The sequence below is a fragment of the Asterias rubens genome, chromosome 1 (genome assembly GCF_902459465.1).
Source record: "Asterias rubens chromosome 1, eAstRub1.3, whole genome shotgun sequence".
Taxonomy (NCBI): domain Eukaryota; kingdom Metazoa; phylum Echinodermata; class Asteroidea; order Forcipulatida; family Asteriidae; genus Asterias; species Asterias rubens.
Genome location: NC_047062.1, coordinates 15,096,745 through 15,116,798, shown reverse-complemented (window position 1 = coordinate 15,116,798; position 20,054 = coordinate 15,096,745). Strand labels below are relative to the sequence as shown.

Here is a 20,054-nt window from a genome sequence, read left to right as displayed (position 1 = left end):
GAAATTGTAAATCACAAACAGAATTTGTCAGGGTACCCTTATATTTCAATGACGACTCACTTTATAGTCCCCCTGTAATTAAGAAGTAGAAGATGCAATTTTGAAAGAATTTTTGTACAAAAATGAATATTTATTGAATAGTAGCACGTGTAAATAGTTTTAATTGATGCAACTGGTACACATACATGTATATATTTTGTATTTGAACTAATTATGCAATTATTAAACAAATCATTTATAATTCTTTTTTATAATCCAAATGTTTATTTCAGATGATCATGTCAAATAATATTGTTTTAAAATGTGGAGAAGCAGATGGATAACGCTTATATTTTGCACACAGCACCTAAAATGTCAATTTAAAATGGAAGACAATGGTATGTTTGTATTTATGCTGATCTTTGTATATTTTTGTTATTTCTAAAGAAGTGTTTTTGTTTTTACTTTGTTTCGTCAAGGTGCCAACCCAAAGCTTACTGTGTTTTATATTTTGAACTTTATTTTGTAATCGCAGTATTTTGACAGTAAATTGTCATGCTGCTTTTTAATTATTAAATTCAGGATGAATATTCTGAACATTTTGCAAGTTCTGGTTAATATTAAAACGGTTTTATAAAATTGGAAAAAAAATTACTCTATTTGGGCCAAAATCACAAGCAGCAGTTTTATCCAATTCGGGCCAAAAATTGCAAAAATCACAAGGGGCAAGTCCAGCTAATTTATCGAATTCGGGCCAAAAATCACAACGGGGTAAGTCCAGCAGTTTTATCCAATTCAGGCAAAAAATTGCAAAAATCACAAGGGGTAAGTCCAGCAGTTTTATCCAATTCAGGCCAAAAAATTATCAAATTTGGGTCAAAAAATTGAAAAAATTACAAGGTCATCACATGGTCCAGCAGTTTGTGCCTAACTTGGGCAAAAAAAACAACAACAAAAACAACACAAGGTCCAGCAGCTTTAATCCAGAGCTTCAACATTGAAGCTAAACAAAACAACCCTTTATTTGCTTAAAGACTATCTTTCTACAAATGTAAACAAGAATAAACTGTACATAATAGTTAACTTAACTTAAGCAGCAGTTTTATCCAATTTGGGCCAAAATTAAAAAAATCACAAGAGGTAAGTCCAGCTGTATTATCCAATTCGGGCCAAAAATTGCAAAAATCACAAGGGGCAAGTCCAGCTAATTTATCGAATTCGGGCCAAAAATCACAACGGGGTAAGTCCAGCAGTTTTAACCAATTTGGGCCAAAAATTGCAAAAATCACAAGGGGTAAGTCCAGCAGTTTTATCCAATTCAGGCAAAAAATTGCAAAAATCACAAGGGGTAAGTCCAGCAGTTTTATCCAATTCAGGCAAAAAATTGCAAAAATCACAAGGGGTAAGTCCAGCAGTTTTATCCAATTCAGGCCAAAAAATTATCAAATTTGGGTCAAAAAATTGAAAAAATCACAAGGTCATCACATGGTCCAGCAGTTTGTGCCTAACTTGGGCAAAAAAAACAACAACAAAAACAACACAAGGTCCAGCAGCTTTAATCCAGAGCTTCAACATTGAAGCTAAACAAAACAACCCTTTATTTGCTTAAAGACTATCTTTCTACAAATGTAAACAAGAATAAACTGTACATAATAGTTAACTTGCGGGTACATCCATGACTTTTGTATTGAATCTCTTTTGAGGGAGTGCTGGCTCTGAAAAGAGCCGGTTGGGAAATGAGCCGGTTGGGTCTCAAGTAAAAAGTAAATAGTTGCACTAACTGAATGACATTCTTTTTCAAGTTGAGACGTCTGAGAGCGTGCAGTCTACTCACTCTTTAGTTTTCCAGTTTTATTTCTACAGCACATAAAACGACACATCGCCCTCATGACAAAAAATACCACGCAAACCAATACCAACAAAGCACTACAAAGGAAAGCAATGACATCAATGGAATTCAGCTGGAAAAAGTTCAAATCCAGTGATTTGGGTCTGAGATGGGCACCGCCATATTTGATGCTGACCTCTACCCAATCAGCAGCTCTGTCTCTCGGGGTTGATGGTTGGTCTTTGAAGATGCGTGACCACTTCTCAGCGTTTGCTTTATACCTGCATGAAAGATGAGGCACAGTATTCCAGAATTAGTAAACAATCAAAGGATATGTCATCATTGTGTTTGAAATATAGTTATTCTATTGCCAAGCTCTAGTCTCTCTTTATGTTTTGTTTTAATGTTATATCACATTGTGCTCCTTGGGGTTAAGTTGGCACCATGATGGCAATGACGCACAAGGGCCATAACAATGATTATAACACAACTCTTGCTTGTTCTGTATTCTGGTCGGCTGAAACGCAGTCACGTGGGGTGAACTAATGATAGTCTAGTGACTGCGCGCGCATATGTTTTGCAGGAATAATGCCCGCTGGGCACTAGTCTTTGAAAATGGTGCCTGGTTACAATAGTGCCTCTTGACGCGAACCATGAACACCAACTAAAAAACTTACTTTCTTTTCTAAATTTCTTTTCTTATTTCACATTCAAGACAGAGGTGTGTTATAAAAACACATATTGACTGGCATAATTTGGTAACAAGTGATGTCTTTTCCCCCTCGGGCCTGTGAGTGTCCAGAAGAGGGACCTTTTCCCCTTAGCCTTCGGCCTCGGGGGAATAAAGTCCCTCTTCTGGTCGCTCAAAGTCCCTCGGTAAAATAGACGTACACTAGTTACCCCATTGCCAGTCAATATGTGTATACTATCATCACACATTGATACAAAAACAAAACATCAGAATAAACGTTGGAATCATAGTGCAATCGCTCACCGTTTATCCTCCAACACCTCAACAATGGCCTCATGAAAGATATCCTCTGTGATGGTAGTTATGTCAACCCCTTTCCCCAACTTCCTCGCCTCGATCCTCACCAGTATGTCAAATTGATCCCCAACCATCGGCAGAGCGACGATCGGCACGCCATGGTAGATGGCCTCAAAGACACCATTCAGCCCAGCATGGGTGATCAGTGCCCTAGTTTTGGGATGAGCTGCAGCGGAGTGAAAAAACAGGATTCAAATTGAATTCAACATATTTTTTCAAAATGTACTGGTAGGCATAAAAAACTTACTACAGAAACTTTGTGCCTTGAAGGAATGCAAGTTGTACGGGAAATAGCCTAAGCAGCAATTTATGTGCCAAACAAATTTCAAGAAAACTGAACGAGATCAGTTTCTGCCGTTCATAAATCCTCTCTGAAGGTTAAATTATGCATGGGAATTTGACATATTTTTAAGGGTTTTTCTAAATTTGTTGAGAAAGGCTGTGGGACTCGTGTGGAAATTCTCATGCGCACATCAGCCCAGAGATACACCAATATTGCCTCCAAGTGAGAGTAGTCCAAACAGAGAGCCCAGATACTGTAGACCAAACATAGAGACTATTTAGGGTAGACCTTGTGAGGGTACCAGAGCCCAGTGGGAGTAGTCCAACCATAGAGCCTATTAAGGGTATGCCTACCATAGAACCAATCAAGGGTTGGCCAACAGTGAGCCAAGTGAGCATAGGCCAACACAGAGCCTATAGGGTAGACCTACCATATAGCCTGGTGAGGGTAGGCTAACCAGAGCCAAATGAGGGTAGACCAACTATGAGCCCAGTGAGGGTAGGCCTACCGTAGAGCCTAGTTATGGTAGGCCAACCATAGAGCCATTTGAGGGTAAACATACCATAGAGCCCATCAGGGAGGGTAGGCCTACCATAGAGCCTAGTGAGGGTTAGCTAACCAGATCCCAGTGTGGGTAGGCAAACCACAGAACCCAATGAGGGTAGGCCAACCGGAGAGACTAGTGAGGGTAAACATACAGAGCCCATCAGTGAGAGGGCCTACCATAGAGCCTAGTGAGGGTAAGCTAACCAGATCCCAGTGAGGGTAGGCAAACCACAGAACCCAATGAGGGTAGGCCAATCATAGAGCCTAGTGAGGGTAAACCTACAGAGCCCATCAGTGATAGGGCCTACCATAGAGCCTAGTGAGGGTAAGCTAACCAGATCCCAATGAGGGTAGACCTACCATAGAACCCAATGAGGGTAGGCCAACCATAGAGCCTAGTGAGGGTAAACCTACAGAGCCCATCAGTGAGAGGGCCAACCATAGAGACGTGTGATAGACCTACACCATAACACCCAGTGAGGGTAGGCCAAACGTAGAGCCTAGTGAGGGTAGACCTACCATAGAGCCCAATGAGGGTAGGCCAACCATAGAGCCTAGTGAGGGTAAACCTACAGAGCCCATCAATGAGAGGGCCTACCATAGAGCCGTGTGATAGACCTACACCATAACACCCAGTGAGGTTAGGCCAAACGTAGAGCCTAGTGAGGGTAGACCTACCATAGAGCCCAATGAGGGTAGGCCAACCATAGAGCCCAATGAGGGTAGGCCAACCATAGAGCCTAGTGAGGGTAAACCTACAGAGCCCATCAGTGAGAGGGCCAACCATAGAGACGTGTGATAGACCTACACCATAACACCCAGTGAGGTTAGGCCAAACGTAGAGCCTAGTGAGGGTAGACCTACAATAGAGCCCAATGAGGGTAGGCCAATCATAGAGCCTAGTGAGGGTAAACCTACAGAGCCCATCAGTGACAGGGCCAACCATAGAGCCGTGTGATAGACCTACACCATAACACCCAGTGAGGGTAGGCCAAACGTAGAGCCTAGTGAGGGTATGCCTACCATAGAACCCAATGAGGGTAGGCCAACCATAGAGCCTAGTGAGGGTAAACCTACAGAGCCCATCAGTGAGAGGGCCAACCATAGAGCCGTGTGATAGACCTACACCATAACACCCAATGAGGGTAGGCTAACCATAGAGCCTAGTGAGGGTCTACCATAGGACCCAATGAGGGTAGGCCAACCATAGAGCCTAGTGAGGGTAAACCTACAGAGCCCATCAGTGATAGGGCCTACCATAGAGCCGTGTGATAGACCTACACCATACCTCCCAGTGAGGGGTAGGCCAAACATAGAGCCTAGTGAGGGTCTACCATAGAGCCCAATGAGGGTAGGCTAACCATAGAGCCTAGCGAGGGTCTACCATAGAACCCAATGAGGGTAGGCTAACCATAGAGCCTAGTGAGGGTCTACCATAGGACCCAATGAGGGTAGGCTAACCATAGAGCCTAGTGAGGGTAAACCTACAAAGCCCATCAGTGATAGGGCCTACCATAGAGCCGTGTGATAGACCTACACCATACCTCCCAGTGAGGGTAGGCAAACCACAGTACCCAATGAGGGTAGACCAACCATAGAGCCTAATGAGGGTAAACCTACAGAGCCCATCAGTGATAGGGCCTACCATAGAGCCGTGTGATAGACCTACACCATACCTCCCAGTGAGGGTAGGCCAAACGTAGAGCCTAGTGAGGGTCTACCATAGAACCCAATGAGGGTAGGGCCAATGGTTAGCCCAGTGATCGAGGGTAGGCCAACCACAAAGCCTATTGAAGGTAGACCTACATTATACTTTTTATAGCTAAGTGACGGTAGGCCAACCATAGAGCCGAGTGTTCCTCCATGGGCCAACCATAGAGTACAATGAGGATATGTAGAGTTAAAGTTTATGTTAGGGCTTGGATTCAAATTCAGGTTCAAGTAACAGGATAAGAGTTGAGGGTTTTAATCAAAAATAAACTGAGTGACAACTTTCCTGTTTGAAATTTCAATTCACATGTTAACCTGCATCAACCATTATTAATAAGATACGGAAAGATCCCCTTCCCCCACCTCCACCCCACCCCGACTCACCCAGTAAGTCGTTTTGCGGTAGCCATTTAACCAGCTTGGTGTTGTTGGCCACATTAGCTGGTGGTTCTCCCTCGAACTTCCACACCACCCTCTGGGGTAAACGCGCAAAGGTAGCGGCCAGTGATGCACACTTGGTGGCGTTTATGGCGCTGAAGTATGAGCTAACTGTGAAAACCACAACACCATGCTCACCGGATCCATTCATGAAGTCTTCAAGCTCCTGTTTGTTAATGTTAACCAAAGGAAAAGAAGCCAGGGTTAACTATCCAGTGGATCAAGGACACCTTTAAGATGTTCCGCTGAAACTATAGGTTTTGAAAAGGAAACATTTTGTGTACAGAAAAGTTTCCTGGGATAGCGACAGTATACTTTTGTCTGCCAAGCTTTTAAACTATTTGTATTGCTTTGAATGCAGATTTAAAGGCACAAATGGGCACCATTTGGTAAATGTCAAAGATCAGACTCTCACTTGGTGTATCCCAACATACGCATAAAATAACAAATCTGTGAAAAATGTTTGGACTCAACAGTCATCAAAGTTGCAAGACAATATTGAAAGAAAAACACCTTTGTTGCAAAAATGTGTGTACTTTCAGATGCCTGATAAAAGGCCTCAGGCCTGAAGTCTAATATTTGAGTAAGAAGTAAGATTTTTTCTCAAAAACTCAGAGGGAGCCTTTTCTCACAATGTTTTATACTATCAACAGCTCTTCATTGCTTGTTACAAAGTAAATTTGTGTGCTAAAAAATGTAATTATCAATAGTGTCCATTGCATCATAAAGCTCATTTCATTAGACTATGGATTAAGTTTCTGAACAATACATTACATTTGATTTTACCTACCGGATCTAAAGGTTCCCCTGGTGACGTCGTGAGCCCGCCGACAAGTATAACATTCGGTGTTAGAGATCTTGGGAAATCAACCGAGAAGTCCGAGTTCATCAACCAGATCTCAGCCAGTCCAAACGATCTGAAAACACTCGTCTCAGGTCGGATCCCATGCAACCTCTTCAGACTCTCAAACGGTGCCAAGATGGTGTGGTCATACAGCAGGGAACTTACTCCATACGCAATGACATTTACGAATCGTTCGTAAATGTTCATTTTATCCGTGTACTGCGTGGCTATTTCGGGTATGAACGCAGGATTGCTTGGTAAGCCCGCAAGTCTTCCGTGCGCCATCGGCATGATTATCCCATTCATGACATTTACGTATCTCAAATTCAGTTTCTGGGCTATGAGTATGTAACATGGGTACACGACGTCCCCTACAATGATGTCGAAGTGGGCATTTCGCAGTCTACCCATCAAGGCATCATCGGATAGGGTGGCATTGCATTCACCTGCGAAGTATGAATTAACACTCAATGCTTTGGCGCCAGCCGTGACTGCCGTGTTTAACAGCCATAATTTCAACCAGCCCCACGTGCCGGTCAGCTCGCCTTTTACACTCGACGATCCGTACGCCGCCAAACTTTTCTGCATATCACTTATGGAAACCGTTGAAGAAAACGTCTCGAACGTGAAGATGTCGGCTAAGCTGCTGTTTGTCCGGTGGCCGAATACATCACTGATTAGGAAAGTCACACTATGGCCCCGTTTGACCAGCGTCTCGGCAATGATCGAGCCCGTGTAGAAATGACTGCCCGGGCCGCCCACTCCAGAAATGAACAAAATATTAGATGCCTCCGTAGAATAGGGAAAACAAAACATCGCTATGGCAAAGAGAGCCATTTTGCTCGACAAAGACGAGAGAGTAGCCATATTGACTTTGCTCAGATAATCTCAGCCGATGCAGTGAGCAACCTTTTGAAATGAGATGTCGCGTTACGCCTAGGAAACATCGGCATTAAACCCACTCGCCGTGTGAATGGGGTGATGAATATTTAACACGAACCACTATACTACCAGTATCCACACATTTCTACCGTGGTATCACCATGGAGCTATAAAAGGAACATCGCTCCATGGTATCACGTACCAGCATGTCTGACTGCTTCAGGAAGTTGCTATACATGTATCTAGTTTATTGCTCCAGATCATGATATATCTGACTTGGGTTTATTTTCTATAACATGACATGAACAAATGTGAACTGACATCAAACAGATACCCGTATGATTCACATCCACTCAAGCAAAACGGAAAACTATTTAAAATGGGCAACAATCTGCAAATTGTACAACATGAACTAACTCTGTACATATCTTTTTCAAAGACTGAACGACTCGTCATGAAAAATACACTGTTCAAGAAAGACAAAACAACGATTATTTTGTCATCAATACGAGACAGTTGCATGTGGAATTGAAAAGACCAAATAAAGCATGGTCATTCAGATTTGGGGAAACTTTTCGACAAGTTACACCATCAATTGTACAATCACTCCAACCAGCAGAAATGACACCTCGAAATTAATCATCACTCACCCAACGAACTTCGTGAATGTTTGTATAAATATCAGTGTATAGGCCTATATTTACATAACGCCATTTACTAAACGTTTATGTTAGTACCAGCAGATTCGAGATGATATTATCAATCTTACATTGGGTGCGTTCGTTTAGCTCCCCTGGGTCTACCCCGGTGCGTGGCGGTTTTTTTTCCCAGGACGCACGTGGGTAATTAACTGCACACATTCGTCCTGGGAAAAAAAACGCCACACGTCGAGGTCGACCCAGGGAAGCTAAACGAACGCACCCACTGATGATACTTGGAGGGAGGGAAACCCAATGCTGACCCCGCCCAGTTTTCAAAGGCAAGCCTTTTCAGAACCTCAAGCTTGAATAGCTTTGGTACCAGCCAATCTTTGATCATTAAAGCCATTGGACACTTTCGGTAAACAGAATTGTCCAAGGCTCACACTTCGTGTATCACAACTTCTACATAAAATAACAAACCTGTGAAAATTTAGGCTCAGTCGGTCATCGGAGTCGGGACAAAAAAAACGGAAAACCCACCCTTGTTTCCGCACGTTACGCCGTGTCATGACATGTGTTTAAAATAAATCCGTAATTCTCGATATCGAGAATTGATATTGTTTTAATGTTTTCTCAAAAGGTAAAGCATTTCATGGAATAATATTTCAAGAGAAGTCTTTCACCATTACCTTCTGTAAACCCTGTAAGTTATTTGTAAATCTGTGAAATTGTTTTTTCTGTACCTAAAGTGTCCAATGGCTTTAATCCACGGTCACAAATCCACTCAAAAAAATTCCATTTTGTTTTTTACAAGCTGCAAGCGAATGCTGCAGGAAAGTGTTGCTATAGTGACCTATTGTCTTCTGCATAAAAATTACCTTTGACATTATTCTCGAAAACCAAAAGGTTTGAACTGAGCACATGATTCAAACTCAAGTTGACTCTCTCACCAATGTTAAATGGAGGCAGTGTATATAGGAAACCCTCCATATGTCACACCAACTGCAAGATTTATTCACTTAAAATGTTGGCTCTGGACAACATATTAAAACATGATCTGTTCAAATATGAATATATTATAGAGTGCAAAAATCAAACAGAGACTTAGAATGGGTAGGAAGCTAACAATGAACTACACTGTATCACAAGAGTTAAACCACTTCAAGTCACTTAAGGACAACACATTTTATTTAGAGTGACTGGGAATAGGGCACTATGCTACATTGTTGACAGTAAACCCTCGTTTATAAAAAGCAATATTCTGCTTTCATATAAAGAATAGATTCTGAAGTCCCAAATCTAATTTTCTGCTGTATCTTTGTTTTGCTGTCCTCTTGTTACAATATATAGAGGTAATTTGGTCAGTCCAAACAATCTTGTTTATAACAAAGTTCGACTGTGTATACTTGCAGTTTAAACCACTGTTTTATTACACGAAGGTACTTGACAACAAAACTGAACAATCACTCAAACACATTGCCTTTGAAATTTGCATATAACGGAAAAGTATTTCAGCAAAGAAACAACTAAAAATGGTTATTAATTTTGTACGGATAAACGAGTTGGCACATCTGCAAACTATGGCAAACATTGGCAATGCATGTGACCCACATAAACGATTTGATAAACAACTATTCATAAATACCTCGGACAGTTTCGCTATTCCTATTTGTGGGGAGCGCGTCACGTGGGGGTGTTTAAACGGTTGATAATAACCAGCTGGAGCTGTTTATCCGGTTGTTTTCTGATACTACACGCTAGTCTTGAACGGGCGATGCGGGCGCTGTTGGTGAGTTGGCCGCTGTGTGTAAAAGGAAAAGAAAAAGCGTCTTGCTCCAAGACTATATGTGCACGAATGCATATCCGAAAAGCTGTCTCGAATGCACACCCTTTCAAAATAATGTAGACAGATTTTGGAAGTTATGGTTTCCTGGAAATAAGTTGTAACCCAGACCAGAGAACATCAAGTGAGAATATTTCATCCCCGCTTACAAAATGAAAAAAAGGAAATATTAGATTAAGTGCACAACATGATAGATCCAAGTAGAATCATGAGTAAAACTAGAAATTGATTTATTTACCCTTAACACCTAAAAATGATTTAAGTATAATTGCAGAATATAATGGTCACCAGAGTATTCCGACAAGATTTAGCCGACCTATAAATATTGCTTTTTTTTTTATCATCTGCAGTAAATCAGGATTCAATTGTGTACAAATACCTTATCTCAAACCACCTAAAACCCAAAACAACAATTCTTTTATAGAGCGAAATATATATACACTATTTATAATTTCATCAATCTATCTTGTCACTTGATGGAAAATCAGTGCTTCAATTTGATAACACATGAAAACTGCAATTTCTGTAACTGTCACAAAACAAATGCGACACAAAGACGATTTCAGGCAGATGAATTCAAGAAAAGTAGTCATTATTCAAATGGTCATTGCTGTTGACATTTTCAAAACGTTTCCGAACCTAACGCGCAACAGTTCTTGATAAACTAGTCTAGCAGATCACGGAATGTCTATTTCCAATATGGATTGTTACGCACACAGAACACTGCAGGCAGGGCTCTTTTCTTTTACTGTTTTTTTTTACCAAGTGGCCAATAAGTTTTGGAATTTGGAAGAACATTCTCAGACTGAAAGGTTTTGTAATCTCTCTCTCAATTGTTTGTACAACTGCCTGCCTGCATTTGATATAGACTTCTTATTCCAGATGAAACTACATGACGTCACTCTTCACGATATTAAGGGTTAAATTTTACATTCAAACAGCAAGTAAAGCACTTGCTATAAACTTCAGATTGTTTGTTTTCTTGAAAATGGCCAAGCCGGCCGAATATCCTGAATGAAACTATGACACTTTTCATCAAAGGTTAAGTAAAACAACTTATTCCCTCTTTGCCAAAAGATACTCAACTCTGCAGTCATTCAACACCAAAATACAAGAACTTAATCAAGATGCGAGGCTTAGGTATTTAAGCAATTGTCATTTAGATCTACTGTCCCACATCCTACAAAATCCTACATACATCTTCCTCAAAAGGATTTAAGGGGATTTCAAACAATAAAAATTATTTGACGTCACTGAAAGCACCATTAAAAAAACTGTGTGATCACTTTGAAAATAACCACCATTCTATAGTCTCTGTTAACAATGCTATGTTGATTTGACCTATTTTATTTATATATATACATAAAGCAAACATACTTTAGCTTTTTATATAGGCTTGTAGAGAAGGGTGGTGACGTATTTTTTCCGGTAACGATGAGTTGCACTAAGCACCATAACACCATCCTGGAGAAATCCAACAAAATAGAGGAGGAGAAACATGAAAAGCAGGGATCAATATCTTGCTTAGTTTTCTGCTTATGCTCACAGTGCTTAGAAACAGGGTCAAATTTCATAAAGCTGTTAAGCTGAAAATACTGTTTGACAAATTCCTTTGCTAAGCAAAAACTTAGTGGGGCACCAGCCACAACAGGCAAACTTACTGTGACCTGTTTCTGCTCGGCAAACATATTCTGTGCTTACAGGATTTATAATATAACTTTGAATTTACCTTTATTGACAACGCATACAGGTGATTTAACATGACATGATTAGGTTCAGGTAGAAGTGTCGGCTCGTACTGCAAAAGAAAAAGTCAAACAAATAACATCACATGTTTTAAAAAAAAGAGCAAAACTTGTTTCAACAAAGATTGAGCAATTTTTTTCTCTGATTTGGCTGAAACTGTTTGCTTAAATCCACAAATGCAACAAAAAAGGCAGAGTCTTTCTTAAAGGCTTACTCATTTAACCTTCAAGAAAGACTCTGCTAGGGTCGAAATATCCGGCCACTAACTACTTATTTGCATTTATACAGTAGGTCCTTTGGTCGGTATGCAGTTTCCAATATCTAAAGGTTTCTAATTTCTAACTAAATCCACACAAGCAATCTCTGTGGTCTCTTTGGTAAGACACTGGGCACTAGAATTGCAAATGTTGCGGGTTTGAATCCCACCTAAGTAATATGCCTGTGAATTTTTCACAGGACTCGGGAAAGTTCTGAGTATGCAGTGCTAACACACATTGGTGTATATGGGTAAAACCCCCAAAATATAAAATATGAATAATAACATTATTCGTACCTGAGCACCAACGTCTTTATTGAGTAATACGTTAAGTAAATGAGGAGGAAGGATGGGCGGGCCTCCAACACTGCTTTGCATCTCTCTGGTTGGTATCTCCTGACCGTATGTACCAGGTGGGGAGCCAGACAAATCTAGACAAAACAAAACTACACTTATTACTTTTACATTTTAAGGTTAATTTGAGGTTTTACAAGGTGAAAATACAATCAGTGGAGGGTTTGTGGTTAGCGCCATGGAAATTTTTTGTTGAAGATTGTATTAAATGGTGGATGCGCATTGTGCAGAGGTGCGTTCTGCGTCTACAACGGGTCAATACTCACTTCTGTGTTTTGTAGCACTTGTTGAGGAGTCAATGTCTAGCGCTTCAAACACCTCAAAGTCTGTATCTTGCACCTTGACCACATTATTCATTGCGCCAAACTCATTGGCTCTAGTTGGCTGCGGAAGAGAAACGATTTGAAATTACTGTCAGGTCAAACAAAATTTGAGATGTGTCCCCCCCCCCCTCCTGACTTTATTCATAATTAAGCACATATTCAAACACTTCTCAACGTGTTTATATCACATGTTTGAATGGCCACATGATTTCCTCTGAACCAATCAGAATGGATAAACTGTCTCAGGTATTTATGAATGACAGCTAGCTTGGCTAATAGAGTTTTGAGTGGCCCTGATTAGAGTTGAGTGGCCTGAAGAAAGTTTTAAATTATTATTAATATTATTAGTTTATTAAAAACAATCAAACTTGACAGCCAGAGGCTGAATTGCGTTTAAAATTACAGGGCATAAGAAAATATATACTATTTTTAAAATTACAGAAAAACATTACGAAATTTAAAAATATTTATTTAAGTACAATTTTAAAATACAAGATATTCAAAGACTAAAATATAATAATACTTTCCACCAGGGAGGCATAACACACTTCTAGCTACAAACTCTGTTAAGTTCTACTGTTATTTTAATATTTTTAAATTTAAATCTGATCAATTAATCAGGTAAACCTTTAAAAAGTTGTTCACACTGTACTACAAATTTCTCGCTGGGAGAGAAAAAAGTTTCCTTGAATGTAAATTGATGTTTTCTTACCTGTTTGGTATTGTGTTGCCATTGGCCATCTACAAAGTACTTATATTGATGTTCACCCTCTGGTAGGTCTATTATGGTAGTAAAATCTCCATGGCTGCACTCAAACAAACAAACAAACAAAAACAATACAACACATGAATTATAGATCACGTAATAATACACATCTGTAAGACCATAGAGGTGATCTGCTACTTAAAAAAAGTTACACTCAAACACTCTAAAATAAATTGACACAATTTAAAAAATGTATTATTCACAACTGAATGGAAGAAATGTGAACAGTTTTTAGTACCCCACATTGCAAGTTGGGAGGTGGTGTTTACTAGCCCTTAGCAATTTTTACTAGACAATGTACCCCGCGCTAGTGTTAAGGGCGAGACATACATGTAACTCTGGGTCCAACTTACCTTTTATTCAGAGGTATTTTTTTACTCCAATGATTAAAAGACCCTGAGATGAAGACATTCTTTCCTCCACCTTCCCACTTGAACACCACCGGTAAATGTTTATTGCTCATCTGGGACTGCTCCATCATAGGCACCTCCGACTTTCGGTTCAACATTTCCTGTGAAGACAACCATTCAAAATAGTCCATGACGGAGATTTACAAAAAGTGTCTGTTTCTTGTGGCAAAGAGAAACAAAATATCAATCCAAAGGGTTTCATAATTTGTGCTTGTCAGGGACAGATATTGATCCTTAACCCCCACATGACCAAACTTAGCATATATACAAAGGCCAACAGATTGGCTAATGCAAATAATCATGATAGGGAACATTTAAACTCACTGGACACTATTGGTACTCAAAATAATTGTTACCATAAAAATACTTGGTAACGAGCAATGGAGAGCTGTTGATAGTTTAACACATTGTAAGAAACGGCTTCCTCTGAAGTAACAGAGAAAGAGGTAATTTATCACTCAAATTAAAAGACTTCAGCTGAAGCCTTTTATGATGTATCTGAAAGCACACAAAGTAATGCAACAAGGGTGCTTTTTATTTCATTATTCTCTTGCAAATTCGATCGCCAATTGAGCCCAAATTTTCACAGGTTTGTTATTTAATAAATGTTTGGATACACCAAGTGAGATACTGGTCTTTGAAAATCACCAAATGTGTCCAGTGCCTTTAAAGGGCCTTGGTGCAAAGATAACCCCTAAGGCCAAATAAAACAAAATACCAGTTGATCGTCCGGATTTTACTATTTACTATTTACTATTTTTTTTTCAAGATGGCCTCTTAGTATTTCAAATCAAACATGCCACCAATTCTTCAGTTTGAACCCATTGCAAACTTATTTTATACCTATTTGTTGCATGAGGACCTGTGTTAACACTATTACTGTATATGTATTAACAGGGTCGGATTTGTATGAAACAGACGGTTACACATGTTTGAGAACATCACAGGTTTTTTTCCCCGTTTTGTTCCCCACAAAAATTGAAAAAAAAGAAATAGTAAAATAAAAGGATGCGGCCCAAAAAAGGATGCGGGCAGGGACGATCAACTGGTATTTTATTTTATTTGGCCTAATCTTTACATCATAAACAAATATAAACAAACTCATACTTCAATAGAACGGTAAACTTGAGGGATACTAGATTGAGAATGCTGATTGTTGTAATTACAATAATCCACAGTCATTGACTGTGAAGGTCTACGCCATAGTTGGATGTAATCTGCAGCTGCGACAATCATCAATTTGGGTGCAACAAAGTAACTTTATCACCAGACTCGCCACCATGGGCAGTGCAGCGCATCAGGCCTGTATGCTTCGTTTTTGAAAAGGGGAAGGGCACCAAGGCATGTTCTCCTTGGTGAAGGACACCCTATGAGGAAGTTGTTAATTTCTACAGGAGGGTTGCAAGGGCACCGAGAAAATTACCAGGGGGCATGGAGGCAATCGCCTTTGTTGCCTCCAGGAAGTATCAGGCTTGCCATCAATATATCTCATCACTAACCCCTGGAAGTGATGCACTGAATAACAAAATCCTGATTGGCTACTAAAAGTGAGTGCTCTCCTCTGCATGCAGCCTTTTAAATTAATATTTGCGAGCTTGTAGGGCGCTTAATACTAATGTTACTTAATACGCGCGTGTCTTTGGTTTTGACGCAATCAATTGAAAATGAATCACTAATTTACAAGGTCAGCCTAGGCTGCATACACTTAGAAATGTCACAAGAACTAACAAGAATGAAAGTGGACCCCTTGCTCTATGACTTGAGTTCATGCCCCTTTTTGCGGGCTACCACTGTGAGCGTACACTTAGAGTGATTTGTCCACGGGATTTATTAAAATATTCAATATACTTGAATACTTCCAAGTTCCAGTTCCACTTCCAGGGGTTATGATTGGGCAAGTTGTTCTGGGAAAGAATGGTGCAGCGAGATCATACACCACTGGGAACGTGGTTGCTTAATTTCTTGAACATTTAACAATTCAAGTTGAAATCACTGTCTTTGGGCCAATGCTCTTGATTGGATAAAGCATTTATAATCATATCCCTCAAACAGTCCAATCAGTCTTTTTAAGATACACTAAACACTCACATTTAATGATCCCGGCGGTAAGTCAAGACTATCATCTAATGATGACTGCTGAAGAATTCCCGTCTTGCTGGGAACAAAGTCAAAGGTATTTGGGGATTCCTTTGTTGGAGATAAGGGTCCGGCATCCTTGCCTTCCCTTTTAGTGCCGGTGTTCCCCATGGCGTTCTTAAGGCAATTCTTGGTTGCTTGACAATCTGATTATTCCACTTCTTTGAACTGTCTGGGTCTGAACCTGTGTTGAAAATAATGATGAACTGCATAGATCAGGTTACATCAAAACCAGTAAGGTTTACACGTCAGTGTATTAGAAAGCGATCTTTAAAAATCGTTGGGATACCTACTATTGAGATAAGCTTTTAATAGTGGTAAGACATAATTTCAGTAAAAACATGAACAATAAAGATGTCATGTCTAAATTTTGGTAGTATTTTTTGCTTTAAATAATAAGTTTTCCCGAGTACAACCTTCCGATGCCACAATCATAAAGAATTTTCTTATGACAAAATTCACCTAACGTTGTTGCCACATTTTACCTAACCTTGTTCTGCCATTTAGTTTTGATTATTTGGACCTTAAATAAAAGTTATTGCTCACTATTTTTAATTTCTGTTGAGTCTTTCCTTGTTTCTAAATTCTAGTATGCCTTGCAACATTGTCTTTCAAACCATGGTACACACACCTGGGCAAGTATGCGGGTGTATGCGTCATTCCAACCTTCCGATATCACAATCAAGGAGGTTTTTTCTTAGGACAAAACCCGGAGCGTTCTGTCGTCTACATGGATGTATTTTTTAAAGTATGGTCGGTACAATACCACTAACATTCCGCACACTGTGATTGGCTGTTGATTTGCAAACAAAATTCAGCCATAGTATATATAGCAAGGCTTTGAACATGCACCGCTTTATGGTCGCTTTATGTATCGGCTCCACCCACATCCCAGTCAACCATTTGCATCGTGATTGAATATGCATGACTGGGGTCAATCCAAAATGGCTGCCCTTTGTGCACACTATAGTGCACACCAAGGAAAGTAATTTTGAAGTTGAAAGTTATTTCTTCAGATATCTTTTTAAAATGTAATTTATTTCCATCCAAAAAAACACCCAAGTGGAACTGTTAAGATAAGAGCTTTGTGATCTGGTTTCTGGTTTAAAGCGATGAATTGCTTGTATAATTTTGTAAGGAGTGCGATTTGTCAAATGAATGGGGTCAACAAGCTGCACACAAGATGGATCCAGACGTACGTGTGGCCATGGAGCTCCATGGTGTGCCCACGGATTCAGAGAGTTGGCCATACACACAGGTGGGGCTAGCACTAAGTATCAGTGTGAAATGCTATATTAATCATAATTTTCGTGAGGATAGAGGGTTGTGATTATCGCAACTGGCATCCGTGCAAAGTGCTAATAATCATTTGGCTGTTGATTGTGTTTACTGACACAACCTTAACAAAAAGATAAAATCAGATCAGATCAGATCATCGTCCAACATTCCAATATCTGCTGAAATGAAGAAAGATTCCAAGCTAAATAATTCTGTAATTATTTGATTGAGCATGATGATTACTCCTAAAACTATGAGGTTCGTTCCGCTATCGTCTCCACTAAAGTAACAGAGACGTCAGCGGCCGGAACGAATCTCATCATTGTTTACTTCTAAAAAATATATTATAAGGCTCGGAAAAGTTTCCGTATGGCGCCACCACTTTTTCATTCGATATGAAATAATATAGTATCTAATTTACCTCAATGAGATATCCTTTTTTGTAAAAATTAGTGAAAAAGTGGTGGCGCCATACGGAATGTTATCCTAAGGCTCCCCCGTGGGAGCCTTATACTATAGTTATAGTTTCTAGAAGTAATCATTATTATGCATTCATATAGTTCTAGGACTGGAGTAAATGATGATGAGAGTGCTACTGCTGCTAGCCATTTCAGATTTTGGTTGACATGTTTATCCATCACTTATCATGTTTTGCCGTCAAGTAGTCGGAAAAGTTTCTGTATGGCGCCACCAGTTTTTCATTTGATATGAAATAATATAGTATCTTATTTACCTCAATGAGATATCCCTTTTTGTAAAAATGAGTGAAAAAGTGGTGGCGCCATACGGAAAGTTATCCAAGTAGTCTACTATCATGACTATAATCCGTTATTTTAATGAAACTATCGAAATGTGGGTCCAAAATTGTTGATCACCATCTTGGGAGACGCAAATTGTATGTGCCTTGATCAGGACAGAGGTCAGAGGTGGATGAGATGTTTACAAAAACAACTTGCTTGTTGTGCCACATTTTTACCTCCGACTACACTAGATTTTGTACTCATGGTACTCTTTCACGTTCCTTGCTCTGTGCGGTCACACACACCCACTCACACTCACAGACACAGGCACATTGTTCATACATTTTTACTGATTTATAAACTCAACAATACACAAATATAGTGAAATTTACCTGAGATTAGTTTAAAATGTTGAACATGGCCATGATCGCTTCCATTTTGATGTTGGCTTCGGTTGACCTTGCCCTTTATGTTTTAGGTGGTTTACGTTCGTTCTAGAGATCCAGTCGTTGTGCACAGATCACAAAGCATGCAGCATAGCAGCGCTACCAGCTAGATGAAGTCCCTTGACATATTAATGGACGAATCGCTTGTACCGATCAAACCATTTTTGTGATAGGGAAGCTATTAATTTTTGGTAAAACAGAATAAGGTTTAAACTTCCAAATACAAACTAAATTGACTTTTCCACGAGAAGAAGAAATAAGACAAGATGGCAAAAATAAATACGTGAAGTAATAATTGTTTTGAATGTATAACAAATTTAGTGACTGACCAAGTAAAATTAGTTTTCCCTCCAAAGCCATGATGAACTTGACCTGGGGTGCAAACCAGCAATGAACAAGTGCACACACCTACTTTTTAGCAAGAGAAAACATGGGAAGGGGACATTCAGTGGAGCAGAAAAGTTCTCAAATAATTGGAATCTACCGAGAGTAAATCGGAACGAGGTATTTGTTTTTTTTAAGGGTTTTTTTCTATAAAAATATATCAATCACGCTATCCATGCCATAAAACCGGACTGGACAAAATTGAGGCTAAATTTCCGCATCGGTCGGTGTAGAATTGAAGTGCGCCCTCTCCCGATCCCCATGCAACGTTGTTTACATTTTACCATGATTACAATCTTTCTTTCCTATATGTGCATTACAAAAACGTAACAATCCCCTGTCAAAAAAAATACAAATTAACAAATAGTTTTTGTAAACGTTTTCGTAGTAGATTCCCATTGGTACGGCTACATTCACTCTTTTTGGTTATTTGGCGCAATAGTTTGTACTGAAAATGGAGTGGATTCCTATGAGTTTGTAAAAAAGAATATACAACAATTCAAGTAGTCCTTTGATTTGCTTTTTCTTTTTTGTTATCATGCAAATACTTAACTTTGTAACAACTATCATGTCCACTGTATTTCAGGAATATTCCAGGTAAGTTTTATAAAACTTTAATCCACGTAATAAAAACTAGATAAAATGATTGAAAAAATCTCACATTCCAAAAACGTGGGCGGGGTATTTCACCATTTATCACCTCTTCACATATTTATTTATACAAGTGAGGCTTACTGCGTAAAGGGCCTGGTCCTTGTTCTATGATGCTTATAATAATTTAAAGGGGGTAGTAGTTGAATGTGGAGTCATTCAATTCTTGTATGGATCCGTTGACTAAATAAATTTTCAAATTCGAAAGAATTCCTCTTTGAGAAGCACTTTGGGGTCCTAAGGAGAACAATTCTGCCCACAAGGTTTAGTTTGAACCCATATATTTATTATTATGTAACTGGCATACAGATCCTTGTCATTTGATTGGTGGAACTTACTTCACGTGACATTCACTATTACTCCCATCCGCACCGGCGATCAAAAAGACCTATTCGCCCATGGGGAATAGCATTTCCCATTCAACAGTTAGGATCATCCTTGTTCCTAATGTTTTTGAGCAGTACAGTGCCGCCGCGGCTGCTAAAACAAAGGAGCACCTGTGCAAAAGGTTGTGATCCGATT

General features: G+C 39.6%; 2 protein-coding genes across 3 annotated transcripts; both read right to left on the bottom strand.

The window, feature by feature from the left end:
• Window positions 1-1,409: 1,409 nt before the first annotated feature.
• On the bottom strand, window positions 1,410-8,391 carry LOC117290002 (UDP-glucuronosyltransferase 2C1-like). The gene is made up of 4 exons (XM_033771213.1): window positions 6,623-8,391; window positions 5,779-5,998; window positions 2,802-3,021; window positions 1,410-2,088 (listed from the first exon to the last, which is right to left on the bottom strand). The coding sequence occupies exons 1-4, from the start codon at window positions 7,541-7,543 to the stop codon at window positions 1,806-1,808; spliced, it is 1,644 nt and encodes a 547-aa protein (XP_033627104.1). The 5' UTR covers window positions 7,544-8,391; the 3' UTR covers window positions 1,410-1,805.
• Window positions 8,392-9,188: 797 nt separating this feature from the next.
• On the bottom strand, window positions 9,189-18,567 carry LOC117289986 (5'-AMP-activated protein kinase subunit beta-2-like). Of its 2 annotated transcripts, XM_033771201.1 has the most exons (9): window positions 18,444-18,567; window positions 15,986-16,217; window positions 13,841-13,998; window positions 13,434-13,527; window positions 12,665-12,782; window positions 12,342-12,475; window positions 11,772-11,840; window positions 11,420-11,506; window positions 9,189-10,000 (listed from the first exon to the last, which is right to left on the bottom strand). In XM_033771201.1, the coding sequence occupies exons 2-8, from the start codon at window positions 16,142-16,144 to the stop codon at window positions 11,429-11,431; spliced, it is 810 nt and encodes a 269-aa protein (XP_033627092.1). In that variant the 5' UTR covers window positions 16,145-16,217; window positions 18,444-18,567; the 3' UTR covers window positions 9,189-10,000; window positions 11,420-11,428. The 2 variants fall into 2 exon arrangements, with proteins under 2 accessions (XP_033627092.1, XP_033627084.1); XM_033771193.1 differs by having other exon boundaries at window positions 9,189-11,506.
• Between the last annotated feature and the right edge of the window lie 1,487 nt (window positions 18,568-20,054).

What these genes read in the sequence shown, in the direction of transcription:
- LOC117290002 (XM_033771213.1), bottom strand. Translation starts at nt 7,543, where the DNA reads ATGGCTACTCTCTCGTCTTTGTCGAGCAAAATGGCTCTCTTTGCCATA. An exon ending in CAGGGGAACCTTTAGATCCG is followed by an intron (nt 5,999 to 6,622) that starts GTAGGTAAAATC and finishes ATTAACAAACAG; the next exon opens with GAGCTTGAAGACTTCATGAA. An exon ending in GAGGTGTTGGAGGATAAACG is followed by an intron (nt 2,089 to 2,801) that starts GTGAGCGATTGC and finishes TCTTTCATGCAG; the next exon opens with GTATAAAGCAAACGCTGAGA.
- LOC117289986 (XM_033771193.1), bottom strand. Translation starts at nt 16,144, where the DNA reads ATGGGGAACACCGGCACTAAAAGGGAAGGCAAGGATGCCGGACCCTTA. An exon ending in ATAAAGACGTTGGTGCTCAG is followed by an intron (nt 11,841 to 12,341) that starts GTACGAATAATG and finishes TTTCTTTTGCAG; the next exon opens with TACGAGCCGACACTTCTACC. An exon ending in TGTATGCGTTGTCAATAAAG is followed by an intron (nt 11,507 to 11,771) that starts GTAAATTCAAAG and finishes GGATTTCTCCAG; the next exon opens with GATGGTGTTATGGTGCTTAG.